General features: G+C 43.9%; 1 protein-coding gene across 1 annotated transcript in view; it reads left to right on the top strand.

Moving 5' to 3' along the window:
• The window catches only part of Neb (nebulin), a 199256-nt gene that overhangs the window by 171625 nt on the left and 11948 nt on the right, over positions 1-15683 (top strand). The window contains exons 137-148 of the mRNA XM_013517490.1: positions 975-1079; positions 2087-2197; positions 2592-2702; positions 3281-3394; positions 4268-4372; positions 6500-6604; positions 7337-7441; positions 8081-8173; positions 9628-9720; positions 10913-11005; positions 12501-12593; positions 15290-15382. Of these exons, the coding sequence (XP_013372944.1) occupies positions 975-1079; positions 2087-2197; positions 2592-2702; positions 3281-3394; positions 4268-4372; positions 6500-6604; positions 7337-7441; positions 8081-8173; positions 9628-9720; positions 10913-11005; positions 12501-12593; positions 15290-15382 (1221 nt within the window). The remainder of the gene's footprint in view (positions 1-974; positions 1080-2086; positions 2198-2591; positions 2703-3280; positions 3395-4267; positions 4373-6499; positions 6605-7336; positions 7442-8080; positions 8174-9627; positions 9721-10912; positions 11006-12500; positions 12594-15289; positions 15383-15683) is intronic.

Below are 15683 nucleotides of genomic sequence, written 5' to 3'. Positions count from 1 at the left end.
GTTATTTAGCCGCCCTTTGGACATTCATCAGAGGGAGAAAGTACTAGAAGTGCCCTCGCTCCTGCGAAAGGCAGCGTGTGCCCTGGGCCTCTATTCTGAGGTCTCGTTAGGGCCCCGAGAGCTGACTGAGCAATGCCACCGAGGTGCTGCGTGAACAAAGGCCTTCGCCTCCCTCTCAGCTTTCCTCTGTGAAATCCAAATATTCACATGGCTCCCCCATTTCCAATTACATCCTGTGAGGAAATTATATTTGTAAAATAACAGAGAGAAGCTTATGGAACTATCGGGCATATTAATAACTCAGTCAACACGTAAACTAGTTTCCATTTCCATACTGATATATTTTGACTGCATTAAATATATGACCCACTGTGGCCCAGAGAATTGTTTACTTATAAACAAAGCTGTATGTGTTATCTGCTCAGTCCAAACCCCAGGTCTCTGCTGGGAGTGGTGGTGCACGCCTCTAATCCCGGCACTCAGGAGGCTGAGGCAGAAGGTTCGCTGTGCGTTTAAGGCCAGCCTGAATTACATAGTGAGGCCTTGTCTCAAAAAAACCAAAACCAGAAACAAAACAAACAGGTCTCTAAAAGTTCTTATGAAATAAAAATGGAGATTTTTAAACATCAGAAACATTGGCTAAATATATCAAAGTGTTAGCATTTCCATATGAAATCTTCTCCAACCTTACGTATGCGTACGCTTCTCTGCATATTTCCCTGCAGCAGTACTTCTTTCAGCTGATTCTTGTCAGCAGTCCTTGGTCCCCTTGAATTGAGTCTAAGTCCTGGTTATACTCCCTGCACAACCCAGGCAACAACAAAAAGGTCCTGGATCTGAAAGACAACCACAAACTGCAGTGGCAGTGAGGTGACCCTACTGGCCATGATGTATCGTTTCAAAAGTACCGTCTTTAAACTCGCTTCTGACTAAAAATAACCAGAGAAGTGTCTGACAAGGCTTTTCATCACCAGGTGAAATACAAAGAAAAATATGAAAAGGAACGAGGAAAGCCCATGCTGGATTTTGAGACGCCAACGTATATCACTGCCAAAGAATCTCAGCAGATGCAGAGTGGGGTAAGCTCTACACACACACACACACAAACACACACACACACACACACAATGGCACCATGACACAGTGACTACAGACCCCGCCGACAAAGGCAGCCAGCTCCTCCGTACCCAAAAGTGGTCATGCTAGAACTTTTTAACATGTGATTCTAAAATCTTTTTCATTATAGAAATCCCCCAGTTTAGTTATAAAAAGTGTTCGAAATAGGAGAGAGCTACCATTTATGATTTATTTTAACAAGCATTTTCATAAAATGAAAACACAGCCAACTATTAACACTGAAAAAATTATACTGAATATAATTTAAATTTTTCCTCGATAAATGAAAAGTTCCCTCCACGCAGATGTATCATTCACCTTGAAATGCTGTCTACTCCCAGTAGGATGCGCTAAGTCAAACAAAAGGGGATCAGTAATCAAGATGTATACCCAGACCCCAGAAAATCAGAAGTCAAGGCGCCATACTTCCTGTTCTAGAACTGGAAGTGGAGGCGTCAAGTTTTCTTTCAGTTTTAACCACAAGCGCAAAGAATGGGGTCCTAGACAGGGAATGGGAGCTTAGAGAGTCTGTTTCATCGGGAAACGGGCCATTTGGAATTTCTGTTTGCCTCTTCTCCAGGGGGACCTCTCCGCAACTACACAGATAAATGGTTTTTGACCACAGTAGCAGTTTGTGGAGCTTAAAAGCTTAAAAGAGTTTCAGATAACTGGTGAATCCAAGTAAAGTCTCTATGGGAGCTCTTTGTACTCACAACTTTCTGTAAATTTAAAATCCTACTAAGATTAAAAAAAATTGAAAGGGGCTCATCCGAGATTCTCAGCCTCAAAGTTTCCTTGGGGGTGTTCACTGTAGGCAGAATATTTCCAGGACAATCAGACAAGTGTCAGATGTGTGGCCATTAGCAGAACCGTGTGTTCAGGGCCATGTTGACATTTTTCTTCCTAGGACTGAGAGATAAATTACTAAAACGAATTTCTTTAACTTGTCTTTCCTTCCTACCCGCATTAGAAAGAATATAGGAAGGACTACGAAGAGTCCATTAAAGGCAGAAACCTCACAGGCCTGGAGGTCACGCCAGCCTTATTACATGTCAAATACGCAACCAAAATAGCGAGCGAGGTAGTGGCCACTTGGTCTTTTCTCTCCCTCTTGATCCAAATAATTGCACTAATTATTGTACACTCATCGGCGTATCCCTGCTGTCCCGCCACCACCTAACTCCGAGTTTCAGGTTGATTCACGTGTGCTTGGCACTACCACCTAATCTGTTACCCTCAACTTCCTCTCATTTCTCAGGGAACACCTAATGACAGTGTGCTTACTCTAGCCTTCTATTAATTCCTATCTTTTGTTTGATATTTGATATTAACTGATGGAGCTTACACCCTGCCTTTGACTACATCTTAACCGCGAGCTGTTAGACACGGGCAGGGTTGTTTCCTGGCTTTGCTCTGCACCGAGAGGACAGCCTAGGCTTTCCTGCCGTTACTGTTGCTTCTGCTCTGTAATCCAGAAAGAGTACAGGAGAGACCTGGAGGAGAGCATCCGCGGAAGGGGCCTCACGGAAATGGAAGACACCCCTGACATGGTGCGAGCCAAGAACGCCACTCAGATTCTCAACGAGGTGAGCCACGGCCAGCCGCGCGCCGCCTTATCCCGGGGTCTCTGCCTCGCTCCAGCTCCACCAAAGACGCACCCCTGGGGAGAGGCGGAGCTTTCCGGCTGCTAATTCCAATCTGCTAGTCCAGATTACTAACTAGGAAATACGTATATGTCAGTGTCTGGTGAATGTAATTATTTATCTAATGTTATTTGATCTAACCTCGATACGGTTGGTGTGCTTAGTCAAGTTAAAACACAACACTGGAGTGATGTGCTCTCAGATTTAATCCTAGTTACGTAGCAAAGCAGATTTAAAATTTGCTTTTTATTTTAGCTTTCTAAGTAGAGAATGAGGGAGGCGTTGGGAAGGAGGGCTGTGCTGACTCACACTGAAACGCAGAGGTGTCTCCTTCCATGGCTTTTCCCTAGCCCCAGTCCATCCTCCTGCATGCAACTGAATGTAAACGCTGAGAGACCCTCCCTGCTGAGAGACCCTCCACCGGAGGGGTTTGTCATACAGATTTATATTTCATAGTCACGCTGTTCAGTTCCCAGCTGCTAGAAGTTCGGTGACTTTTTTTTTTAATAATGCATCTATAGAAAGAATATAAGCGAGACCTGGAACTGGAAGTCAAAGGAAGAGGCCTGAATGCCATGGCCAATGAAACTCCAGATTTTATGCGGGCCAAGAATGCCACGGACATTGCCAGTCAGGTCAGTGTTTCTGTCCCAGGTCAGCATTTCTATCCCAGGTCAGCGTTTCTATCCTAGGTCAGCATTTCTATCCCAGGTCAGTCTTTTAAGAAAGTAGTGACTATAAAAGCACAGTGTTGTCCCTGGGTCAACCTGCCAGTGACAATCAAACACACACGATGGCATTCTCGAACATTTGCCTAGTGGACTCCCTTCCACGGAAAGGACCGAGGACTCTGCCTGGCTTCTTTCTGAATCTTAAGCACAAAGGGCAGAAGCCGGGGAACAAAACTGTGTGAGGCCGGAGCAGACCCTGACATCCTGAGCCTGCGTCTTAGTCAGCCCACCCCTTGTCTGGCGCCAAGATTGCCTTGCTTAGAGTATTTGGGGAGTTCTTTCAGCCCCTGCTTTCAAGGCCCAAATGTAAACTCATCTTTAGGTGTTCGTATTGTCAAATGCCAGTTGATGTGGGTGTTTTGCTTAAATGCCCTTCTGCCAGCTGTCGTGTAAAAACCCTTTTCTTGCTATCTGGTGGTTGACTTTGTCACACATACCCAGTCCTACACTTCAGTGGATAATAAGTCTTTCAGCAGATAAGAACTTCTCTCTGAAGCTCTCCCTTTCATATAAAGCTATAGACACAGCAGGAAAAATGTCCATTGAATGTTAACTCCCAGAACACAAATACTAATCATCTCTCAAGTAAACCAAACCAAAAACTGTTGTGCACAGTCAGTGTGGTGGTTCGTACCTGTAATCGCAGTGCTGGAGAGGGTGAGGCAGAGGAACTGAGAGTTCAAGGCCAGCCTGGGCTTCACAGCAATCTGGTGTCTCAAAGACCAAACCATTGTGCACTTCATAAACTTTTATTCAACCCTCGGGCGCCTCCTACAGATTAAGTACAAGCAGTCAGCGGAAATGGAAAAAGCCAATTTCACATCTGTGGTCGACACCCCAGAGATCATTCACGCCCAGCAAGTGAAGAACCTTTCAAGCCAGGTAAGGGCGTTCGTCATCTTCTCTCTCACGTGCCCCCGTCATGAGAAACAAAAGTGCGCACAAGGTCCCAAGTTCGATTCCCGGTACCAAAATAAATAAATAAATAAAATAAAACAAAAGAGATTTACCCTTAATGGTGCAGGTTTGGGTCAGAGTTGAAATTTCTATATTAGATTTAAAATAAATTATAAAATAAGCCGTGGGTGGGTTTTCCTCAGAGGCAGAATGTCAGGCCTCAAACTCCCAAGTCGCATTCACGGGAGAGCCAGGGAGCTGGGAGACACTTAACAGCTGCCGGGCCCTCTGCTGCTGCCGTTGCAGATGCTGCAGGAAAGCATCAGGTTGGCCGGTGCCAGCACGGGCTTGGCCACTCACTCCACTGTGCGTGTTCAACTTGGCTGGTTCCTGCAGGCCTGAAATACGGCAGGCACGTTACTTCTCCTCCAACTCAGAGTAGTATTTACTTTTGAATGACGGAATGGTGTTTTCCACAAAATTACTTCTCCACTTCTTAGCAAGTACGCATTTTATAATGGTAAAGCCTCTTGAAGATTGATGCAAGCACTGTGAGCTCACGCACAAATCCAGGATATTCGACTGAATATTTCTGAATGCCAGGGGACCCGTTCAGGTCCTTTCTTCCAAAAATATCTTTAAGTTCTGTGCGCAAATTGATGACCTCTCTCTTGGGAATCAGAGAAATGACCAAAGTCTCAACTAGTTCCGGGAAACAATTGAGGCAACTTTCACTTAATCTTAAAAAAAAAAAAAAAAAAGGAAAAGAAAGGAGGACAGCTTATATTATTTTCCTAGGAAATTGAGAGCTCTTTTCCTTACATTTAGATAGCTAAGAAAAGTCACGCAGGCCACTTTTCTGGGACAAAGTGTGTATCCCTGGGGAGCTACTTTGTTCCTTCCAGAAATCTCTGCTTTAGTTGGCTCCCAGTTAGATAAATGAAATCTAGGCTAAGGTCTTTCTGAAACTTCTTCTGTGTAGGTGAGAAGATTAAAATTCTTGGTACTTATAGTTCATAGATAATACGATGTAAATACAGACAGAATAGTGTTAGCCCATCATAAAAGTGATTTTTCTCTCTCTGCTCCTCATCCCTGTACACCCAAACTTGCTGAAAAGTTGGAGAAATGAGCTCAATTAAAGCTAAAGAGGCCAGGTGTGGTGGTGCACACCTGCAATCCCAGATCTCAGGAGGCTGAAGCAGGAGGATCATTGTGAGTTTGAGGCCAGCCTGGGCTACATAGTGAGCTCAAGGCCAGCCTGAACTGCATAGCAAACACTGTCTCAAAAAGACAAGAATAAATAAATAAATGAATAATAAAACTAAAGGGATAAGTGAAAGGACACACTAACAAAATGAGGGAAAAAAAAGTCCTAACATGGAGTAAGTGTTCTCTAAGACGTCAGGCTGGCAGTGGGGTTGGATGTGTACGTGTCCAGAACAGCCCCGCCCCTAAAGGACACTCAGTGCAGGTCCAGGAAGCAAAGGAAAAGTGACTGCCCAGGGAACAGTGGTGACGCCAGGCTCACCTGCTTAGTGGCAAGTCTAGTCCCACTGGGCCACTTCCTGGAGCATCGCAGCCGTGTTCTGGGAGCACCTGGCTCTTCCTGCCTGTCATCGCCTGCCTCAATCACGCAGCCAGGAGCCCCAGACATATCTGCGGGAAGCTCCGTGAAAACCTGCTGCCCCCAGCTAGGCTGTGGTTCAGAAGGTGGAGACTGCCAGCCCTCCCGCTGCTCTCTGCCAGCCTGAGTGGCTCCCGGCGGTGCTTTCCTGTAGCTCAGCCATGAACAGCACCGCTGGAGGCAGCTCCAGCTCCCGCCCAGGCCTCGCCAGCAGTGCCTGCGCCGTATGGACGAGCGGGCAGCAGCCTCCCTCCGCCAGCTCCGTGCTGACAGCGGGTCCTTCCTGGTAAAAGTTGGCCTCGGGTCCCGTGGAAAGCGCGTGGCCATCACTGACTTGAGGGCCGTGCTCTACAGCTTTTGTACGAACACGAACACTCAAGAAGATGGGGAGATTTTCCTCTTCTGAGCTCTCAGGACCGTGTTCGCGCCACTGGCCCATGCCGTGGCGGTGTCCACCTTCCTTATGTCTTGGAATCTGTTCCCAGAAAAAGTACAAAGAGGACGCAGAGAAGTCCATGTCGTACTACGAGACGGTGCTGGACACGCCGGAGATGCAGAGGGTCCGGGAGAACCAAAAGAACTTCAGCCTTGTAAGTGTCCACTGAACCGAAGGCGTAGCTTGGGCCCTCGGGCTCTCACAGGCGAAGGAAGCTGCTTGTGGGCACACACATGGGCCCCCCACCCCTGTGCGGGCTGCGGGGCAGCCCCATGCTCCGTCCTTGCCCTGGGAACATGTGCTTGACTTTCTCTGGGCTCACGCTCCCCTGCGATTCCAAACCACACAGGAAAACCCTCTGTTACTTGGCGGACAGCTCCCTGCCGCTGACTGAACGGTCCTCACCGTCCACCACTCGTGACATCTGTTTTTCTCAAAGTTAAATCTAAGCAACGGGTGCTTACAAAAAGAAAGGAAAACCTAACTTTACACATTTTAAGTTCTGTAGCTCAGTGTACACCATGTGCCTAGTGTGTATGAGGCCCTGCGCTCAATCCCTAGCACCACCTCCCTGGTCAAATTAGTTTCTCTATAAACTTCTTAAAGAATTTCCCAAGCCGGGCGTGGTGGCACATGCCTATAATCCTAGCATTTGGGAGGAGACAGAAGGAGGCTCACTGTGAGTTCAAGGCCAGCCTACACTACATAGTAAAACACTGTCTCAAAAAAAAAGACAAAAAAGAATTTCCCTTTGGCCGCGATACTGTGATTATTGTGGCATAAATTTTTAAATATAGGATTTTAACTTTCTTTATACAATATAGAACAATTAAAAATAATAAGATGATGTTGATCTCTTAACAAGACATTTACTCTCTCTTCATAGCTCCAATACCAGTGTGACCTTAAAAACAGTAAAGGAAAAATTACAGTTGTTCAAGACACGCCAGAAATACTGCGTGTTAAAGAAAATCAAAAGAATTTCAGCTCGGTATATTTACTATTTATTTTCCATTTAATGCTAACCTAATAATTCCATTCTCCTCCTATAAAAAAATACTAGCTTCCCATTGATAGAGATAATTAACATCTAACCTTCACAGTTAATGCTACTGGTTATTTGTTAAAATTACCCATACTTTACTCCAATAGTATCGCTGCTGAGACCACCTGAAATAACAATTTAAATCTAACAAAGTAACTTCTTTTTTGAATTTTTTAATCTTAGAGCAGTAACGTGTGTTGTCTTGCTTCAAGAAGATGGATTTCTTTTTGACATTGTGATTTCTTTTCTTACATCTCCCAAAAATAACTGACTGACTTTGCATTTTTAAGTGGAGTTTACGTTTCATACGGGAGGGGTTCTATTGCTGTTAATCAGCGTGCTCTGGTTTTCCTCCCCCTGTGTTAATGTGGACGATACCCTTAAAAGATATCTCAAGACCCGACAGTGCCTTGGTGGTGTACGAGTGGTGTATGACGGGAAGACCTCAGACGCAGTTCTCCGGCTGTGCCTGGGAGCGTCGTCTAGCGTCTTTTGTTTTCACAGAAGCCCTGCGTCCTAGCCTTTCTCCAGGCACTGCTGGGGTTTCCCTCCTTTGTGTAACACCCCCTGGTTCTGCACGCCCAGGTTTTGTATAAAGAGGATGTCTCGCCCGGAACAGCCATTGGAAAGACGCCCGAGATGATGAGAGTGAAGAAGACGCAGGACCACATCAGCTCGGTAAAGACCCGGCACACTCAGTGTTTCCTCCCTGCCTTTGCTCACTTACCACGCCTCTGAGCTGCCCTGAAGACCTCTGTCACTGTAGGCAGCCTATATTCTAAATCCGGTGACTGTGCCACCGTCACCAGTCCGGCTGTGCCCGCGGAGCCATCTCAGACTCGGTGCAGTTCTGCGGGGCTTTCACGAGGGAGAAATGCGATCTGGAAAGCAGACACCTGTGAGAAAGTAGAATACACTAGTCAGAGACTTGGGCTTCCTGTGTGTAAATGCACCCGCCCTGGCTGGAGGAAGTGCTGGGTGTGGAATCTCTGGAGTGCGGTAGACCTCTCTTATCCAGCTTCTCTGTCTCTGGTTTCAGTTACCTCTCACTCAGCCCTGGTCCAAAAATATGCCCTGGAAAAATCCAGAAATAAACCCTAAGTTTTAAATCGTGCACTGTTCTGCCTGGCACGACAGACTCCTGCGGCGTCCCCGGCGGCGGGTATCACCCCTTTCCCAGCACGTTCACACTCTGTGCCCCAGCTTCCCGCACCAGCTGTCTCCTCTATGAGACGGGTGTCTTCGTATGGCAGTGACTGTGTTCAAGTAATCCTAGTTTTACTTACTGGCCCTGTAGTGCAAGAGTAGCGAAACCAGCAATTTGCATGTGCAGAAGAGAAATTATAGAATGCACTTCCTTTACGTGAAAAAGCTGAAAGTTCTTAACTTGAGGAATTTAAAAACTGTTATGCCAAGGTTGTTGTGATCTACAGTAGAATGAATCTTCCATCCGTGAGCTTATGAAGAAGGAAAAAATCCATGCTAGCCAGGCATGGTATGGTGAACTTGTAGTCTCCCTTACTTAGGAAGCCGAGGAGGGAGGATCACTTGAGCCCACAAGTTTGAGACCAGCCTGGGCAACGTAGTGAGACCTTATTCCAAAAACAAACTCATGCTAGTTTTGTTATCATATCTCAAATAGCAAAAGATAGGCCACAATGCATGAGAAGTACTTACGTAAGATGAAAATGGCAATAAATTTGCCTATGTGTACTGGAAAAATATATAGTATGTATAGAGTTTGGTAGTCTCCATGGTTCTAGGCACTCACTTGGAGGTCTTGGAATGTGTCCCCCAGGGGTAAGAGAGGACTGCTGCATGCAGGGACTGCAACCCAAGTAGGAACTCTGCTCCCGCCGCAAAGAGCTCAAGAGTCCCTCTCCTCAGAATTGTCCTCCTCGGACCCAGTATCAGAATGTGGCCCCTTCCAAACTAAGCATAGAGCTCACGTGATTTAATTCCGGCCTTGGACCCTCTGGAGGAGCTGGCAGAGGGCTCCGCATGCACAGACCCTGGCTTCGGTCTCCAGTGCACGCAGAAAAGCGGTAGGCCGTACCCAGACACACACACGGGTGGAGAAGATCCGGCCTCCCGGCGCCTAAGAACTGCGCTCCCTTCTCGTTTCCACGCAGGTGAAGTATAAAGAAGCAGTTGGACAAGGCACTCCCATCCCTGACCTGCCTGAAGTGAAGCGTGTCAAGGAGACCCAGAAGCACATCAGCTCGGTAGGGGCTCACACTCCGCATGCGTCGTGTGGCTGGCCACCTCCCGCGCCGCCCCTTCCCTCTTCCTCGGCCCAGGGCCTCCCGCTCGGTCCTGAAGGGACTCCCGAGAAAGTAGACCAGAACCCCCACTCATGTTATTTAGATCTCACTTCTGGGTCATTCCCTTTGGCTTCCTGTGGTACAAACCCATTTCAAATTTTATGTCACCACTCGGAGAGAATTCGCCCATGCTTCCTGTGTTGCTCTGAACTGCAACTTCTTGCCTTTCTCTGACTTTGCTGTGTTGCTCAAGACAGTCCTGCTTCCTTGCCTTGGTGAAGGTTAAAGAAACATGACTTTGTTACCAAGATGGTGGATTTTCAAAGATTCCTAAACATTTGCCAGCAAAACAGAAATGTCACACTGCTGGCTTGTTGCTGAGTCTAGGAATTAGTCTGCGACACAAGCTTTTCCTCCTGCTTCCTGCTCTGTGCACTAGTATACTATAGAATCTATTCATTTTAAAGGAGAGGTCATTCAGTCCTCTAGCTGAAAGCTTTTAACATTAAGGGCAACGGAGGCAAAAGGCTCAAAAAATGGAAGTTTTTTTACTCTTTTCATTAAAAGTTATAGTCCTTTGAGCCCACCACCTAAACATAAGGATTTCTCCCTGTTCAAAAAAAAAGCTGGGAGTGACAGGCACGCCTATAATCCCAGCACATGGGAGGCCGAGGCAGGATTGCCAAGAGTTCGAGGCCAGCCTGGGCCACATAGTGAGTTCAAGGCAGCCTGAACTACATAGCAAGACCTTGTCTCAAAAAGCAAATGACTACCAAAAAAAAAAGCATGATTAGAGAATCATAACAAAGCAACCTATTTATCGAGCACAGATGTACTACACTCAAGACACTAACACTAGCTGCACAGTTGAACTTCTTATCACCGTTCAGTGCATTTTAGGCATGCAGTAAGTACTGGCTATAGAAAATGCAATTTAGTACCTGGTTTTCTAGGAGGTGAAATGACCACTTTGAAGGAAATGTCACTGTCTATGGGATTTATTTTCCTTAGTCCTTTAATGGCATATTTGAAAGCTAGATTGTTTTTAATGAGCTCTCACCAAATAGCCTACATGTGGCTATAGATCTAAAGAACTGTTATTTTGGTTATTATGGTTATTTTGCCTTTTGGGTATTCTAATTATTTTCTACAGGTTATGTACAAAGAAAACTTGGGGACAGGCATTCCAACCACTGTCACTCCAGAGATTGAGAGAGTCAGACGCAATCAAGAGAACTTTAGCTCGGTATTTATAAATATATCAATAAGAAACTGCTTCCCATTTAAAAAATTTACCAGAATAACTCATCATCCTTTTTTTTTCAAGTAACATCTTAACAACAAATTCTCCGTGTGTCTGTGTGTGTACATTATCCGGCCCAAACATCTGACTTAATACATTTTAACATTTTCAGCACCCGACTAGTCGGTACTTGGATCTGACATACCGTAAAGTAGCATTAACACAGGCCTTCATCTTTATACTCACATCTTATAACTCGGTGCTTTCCGTTGTCCTTTCCTGTTCCCAGAATTAGCACAGTAGAGCTCATCTTAAAATTGTGATGTACAAAACCAAAAGCATTATCCTTACTAACTATTTTACTAAAAATCCCCCCCAGTATCCACACTCCATTCCCTTCCTCCCTCAGTCTTTGTGCTTGTTTTGAATGTCTTCTGGGTACTTTCTTGTATCTCACAGGTTTCGTACAAAGAAAATTTGGGGACAGGAACCCCTACCGCTATCACTCCAGAGATGGAGAGAGTCAAACGCAATCAAGAGAACTTTAGCTCGGTATTTCTTAGGGGACGAAAAAAATCCCTTTGTTCTTGTTAAAATAATTTTTAATATTTTAACATATTATTAATGCAAAATTACTAAATTCATATAATGAAAGGAATGATACCAAATATTACGTGTTTTCAGCCCAAATCTAATCTAGTATTTACTGGAGTTCTGATGGAACTTTTAACCATTTTGTCTAAAACGTAGGTATTTATCATTTTCCTTAAAAACCTGTTAATACTCAGTGCTTCCTCCCTCTACCCACCTTTAATAATGGTAGGAGTTTCTAATGGTGTGGCCCAAGTCAAAAGTAAAATCTAACACCTCTTCAAAAGGACAGTGCTAATTAGAATTTTATTTATATTTATTGTGGCTACTTGCATTCTTCGTGTTTGCAGCTTTTCTCAGAAGACTGTGATTCTTAAACATTTTCATTCAGAGATAACACAGGAATTCACAGTAACTCGGTGACACAAACTTCATTTTCTCAGCTTTTTTTTTTTTTTTTGGTATACCATGCAAGATATAAAAAGAGCTTTCCTGGGGGATATATTCAGGATCATAGAAAACTAAGTTAAGATGCCTTTAGTCTCCCCAAGCCTCTTATGATCTTCTAGCTTAGTCTTACCAACAATTCATTACAGACGGTAAGTCCCGTCAGCTTAAATGCCATTTACACGGCCTAATTCTTCTGTCTTTGAGAGAAAACACACGTAAGCCAAGCCAGTCCTCCCGCAGGCTGGCACCGTGCACGCACCGGGGCTTCCTCCTGACGTGGGGCCCCGCGGGACTCGATGTCCAAAGGCGGTCGATGGCTGCTCTGTTTTATAAAGTGGGGTCTACTCTACTTCACTGTGAGCACAAACACACAACAGTGCTTCTTAGGAACCTTTAAAGATCAAGTCTACCTAAACGACGGTCCAGGCTGACGTGACTGTTGATTTTGTGCACACAGATACTGTACAAAGAGAATTTGAGCAAGGGGACCCCCCTTCCCGTCACTCCTGAGATGGAGCGAGTCAAACGCAATCAAGAAAACTTTAGCTCGGTATTTGGGGGAAATTTTCTTTAATTCCATATTAAAAGTAATAACTGCTATGAAACAAAACATCTATTTGACCCTTTATAATAATAATCAACTTAACATTTAAAAAAATCTCACCACTGAATCTTCTGTTTTCTGGATATTTTACTCACCATTTGAGCTAATGCTTTACACTTTCTTTAACTGTCCCTAAGAGTTTTAATTGATTCCTTTCCTTCTATTCTCACACTTATGTTACTTTTGGGACTTTCGAACTTAACTGATTTCCAAAAACAGGGCAAACGCTGGAGCTCCTGTTTACTTCACTCTGTTTATTCGATGTGTTTTGCTCAGTGTTGCCAGAAAAACACTGGTCTCAAGGCCACCTGTAAAACTAGTGGGTCTTAGATGGGGACAGGGCTCCCTCGAGCGCAGACCTTACCCAAATAAACAGTAGCACCTGGAAAATTACTCAGCATTGGGACCAGAAATACTCTTATTTTGACATTTGTCCTGAATAAGGAATTCACAGAAATCCAGGACTTCTGACTCTCAAAAAATATGCAAAGCATATCATGCATTTATCTTTACTGTTATTTATTCTTCTATTACTTGTTCCTGAAAACTCTACGATACCCACAGGGTCTGTGATATTTCTCTATAAAGATCCTAGGTTGATTTATCCCTGAAATGGAAAATAAAATATGACTTGAATTTACTTTTAGAGGTTGGAGATTAATCTAAAATGCTCCTGTCATTTAAATATTCTCTGCAGTTTGATTCTTTCACATCATTAGAATAGTAACTTCCTTTGCTCCCACTGTCCTTCTTTTGCCTTGTTTTTTGCTTACTATTCTCTAACCATCTTTCAGTTTTTATTAGTCAATGGAAGTTATGTCTTTTAGAATGTTTTACTTACTTTTATCCCTGTGGATTATTATTATTATTAATTATTCCTTTTTTGAAAGATTTGCATCCGTTGTTAAAATTGTTTCAATTACTCCCTTCTACGTTAGAGTAAGTATATTATTGTTTGAGTGTATTTGAAAATAATGATCCAGATGGTTCTGGACAACTTTTTCTTTTTTCTTTTTTCTTTTTTCAGCAATCATTTGTGTTAACTGTTGCACAGCTTGCATTAGGAAATCTTGTCCAGTGATACACAGGCCTTTTAGATACAGTGGTTAATATCATATAGTAAAACACTGTCTTTTACAGTGTTTTAGAGACAGACTCTACTGTCTGTTTTAGAGACAGACTCTACTGTCTTTTACATTCTCAGCAAAGGCCAATTTTCTACAGTGCACCATTATTTGGTCTGGAGTTTTAAATATCTGTTATATTGTAAGACAAACATTCTGAGTAGGAAAGATATTTGGTGATCTAATTTTAAAGTAGTTTTTCTGTGATACACAGGGCATCTCAGTGCTCTTATAAAACTATTTCTACCTTTCCCTTAATTCCTGACACAGGCAGTACACATTTCTACGAGGGTTAGATTAAAAAGACAAGCGTCCAATGGACTGGCACTTCGGCTAGTCCTCGCCCGGACCTGCACCGCGCAGTGCGGTGGACGTGGTGAATCTCGCTCCTGGACTGTAGTCTCTCTCTAGGTTCCCACAGGGCAGACAGAGGGGCTGTTTGACTGCTCGCGTCTTTTCCAGATGCTTCCTTTGTGTTATGCAGGTGTCGTACAAAGAGAACCTCGGACAAGGGATTGCAATCCCCGTCACTCCAGAGATGGAGAGAGTCAAACACAATCAAGAGAATTTTAGTTCGGTATTTAAAATTTAAAAGGAAATCCCTTTAACTACTTTGTAAAAGCTTTGGAAAGATTAATGGCCACAGTCTGAGAATCTAATCAACTGATCCCAGTAAAACGTTTGGCCCGTCTTGCTCCCAGTTTAACGCTGCCGTTTCCTATAAACCAGTCTCCCCACTTTGGTTAAACAATATAATAATTTGACTTGATTTTTTAAAAGTGCTCAATATATCCAGCTTTTAAAAACATAACATTCTCAGTGTCTAAGCATACACCTTTACCCTGCTTTTGCAAATTTTTTCAAAATATAAAGCTTAAAAAAAAAATCTATTCTGTTGACCTCATTTTCTGTTCTAACTGTCTCCGTCTCCATTGGTGCGTGGACACATATGTTGGCGCTTCCTTTATTAGCATCTTGCCATTGTTCTCTATTTAGATTAAAAATAATTCTTCCCAATATGCTCCCCCAAACTAAAAGTTAAATACTTGGACTTCCTTTGAAAGTCAACAAACAGAGATTGTGTGTATGTATCTTCATGTGTATAATATTCACAGAATACCCAACTATCTCTCCGTGGTTTATTAATAGATTTCCAAATCAAAAGCAACCTCCTTGGTCCTGTTCCTGTCTCATGTCTGTTTCTATTTTCCCCTTCATGTAACAAGGAGGACTAACTTCTAGGAACCCTAATCCCTCACTTTCGTGGAATTCCTCGTCGTTCAGTGCTACAGAGATTAACTCAAACAACGAAAATAACCAATTTTCTTTCCATGTTTCTTAGCTCCGCTGCTTTGTGCGTTCTTCTGCTTTCCCCTTTAGGCTTACACAGGTGGACCCTAAACTCTCCTGCATTCCCTTCCTCTAACCCCTCCCTCCGCCCCGCCACTCCCCGCTGTCCCCAGGGGGAACTGAATGCCTGCCTGCTCTTTTCATTCTGGACAATTTCTTACCGCACAGGTGCTGTACAAAGAAAACCTGGGGACAGGAATCCCAATTCCCATCACTCCTGAGATGCAGAGAGTCAAACACAATCAAGAAAACATTAGCTCGGTACTTGGAAAGAAGTGGGGAAAGATGCCCTTTAACTTCAGAATTAAACAGACCCTTAGTATTTATTCTCTTCCCTAAGCCCGCTTCCCTTCCTCTGCTTCTAACGTACCTTCCCTTCCACAGGGACAAACTTCCTCGTTTCTGTAACACAATTAATTCCGATTTTTACTTCATCCGAACGTTCTTTAAAAAGAAATCAGTGTTTTAGTTGTGCGGCTAACAAAACAAGCTCTGACTGTCTCAAATCCCTGTGATTGTTTAGAAGTCACCATGCTTGTAGAAATGAAAAACGTAATAATAA

Source organism: Chinchilla lanigera, unplaced genomic scaffold (assembly GCF_000276665.1).
Source record: "Chinchilla lanigera isolate Chin_1 unplaced genomic scaffold, ChiLan1.0 scaffold00039, whole genome shotgun sequence".
NCBI classification, from domain to species: Eukaryota; Metazoa; Chordata; class Mammalia; order Rodentia; family Chinchillidae; genus Chinchilla; species Chinchilla lanigera.
The sequence above is the reverse complement of the archived record's forward strand: the minus strand, read 5'-3'. Positions and strand labels throughout refer to the sequence as shown.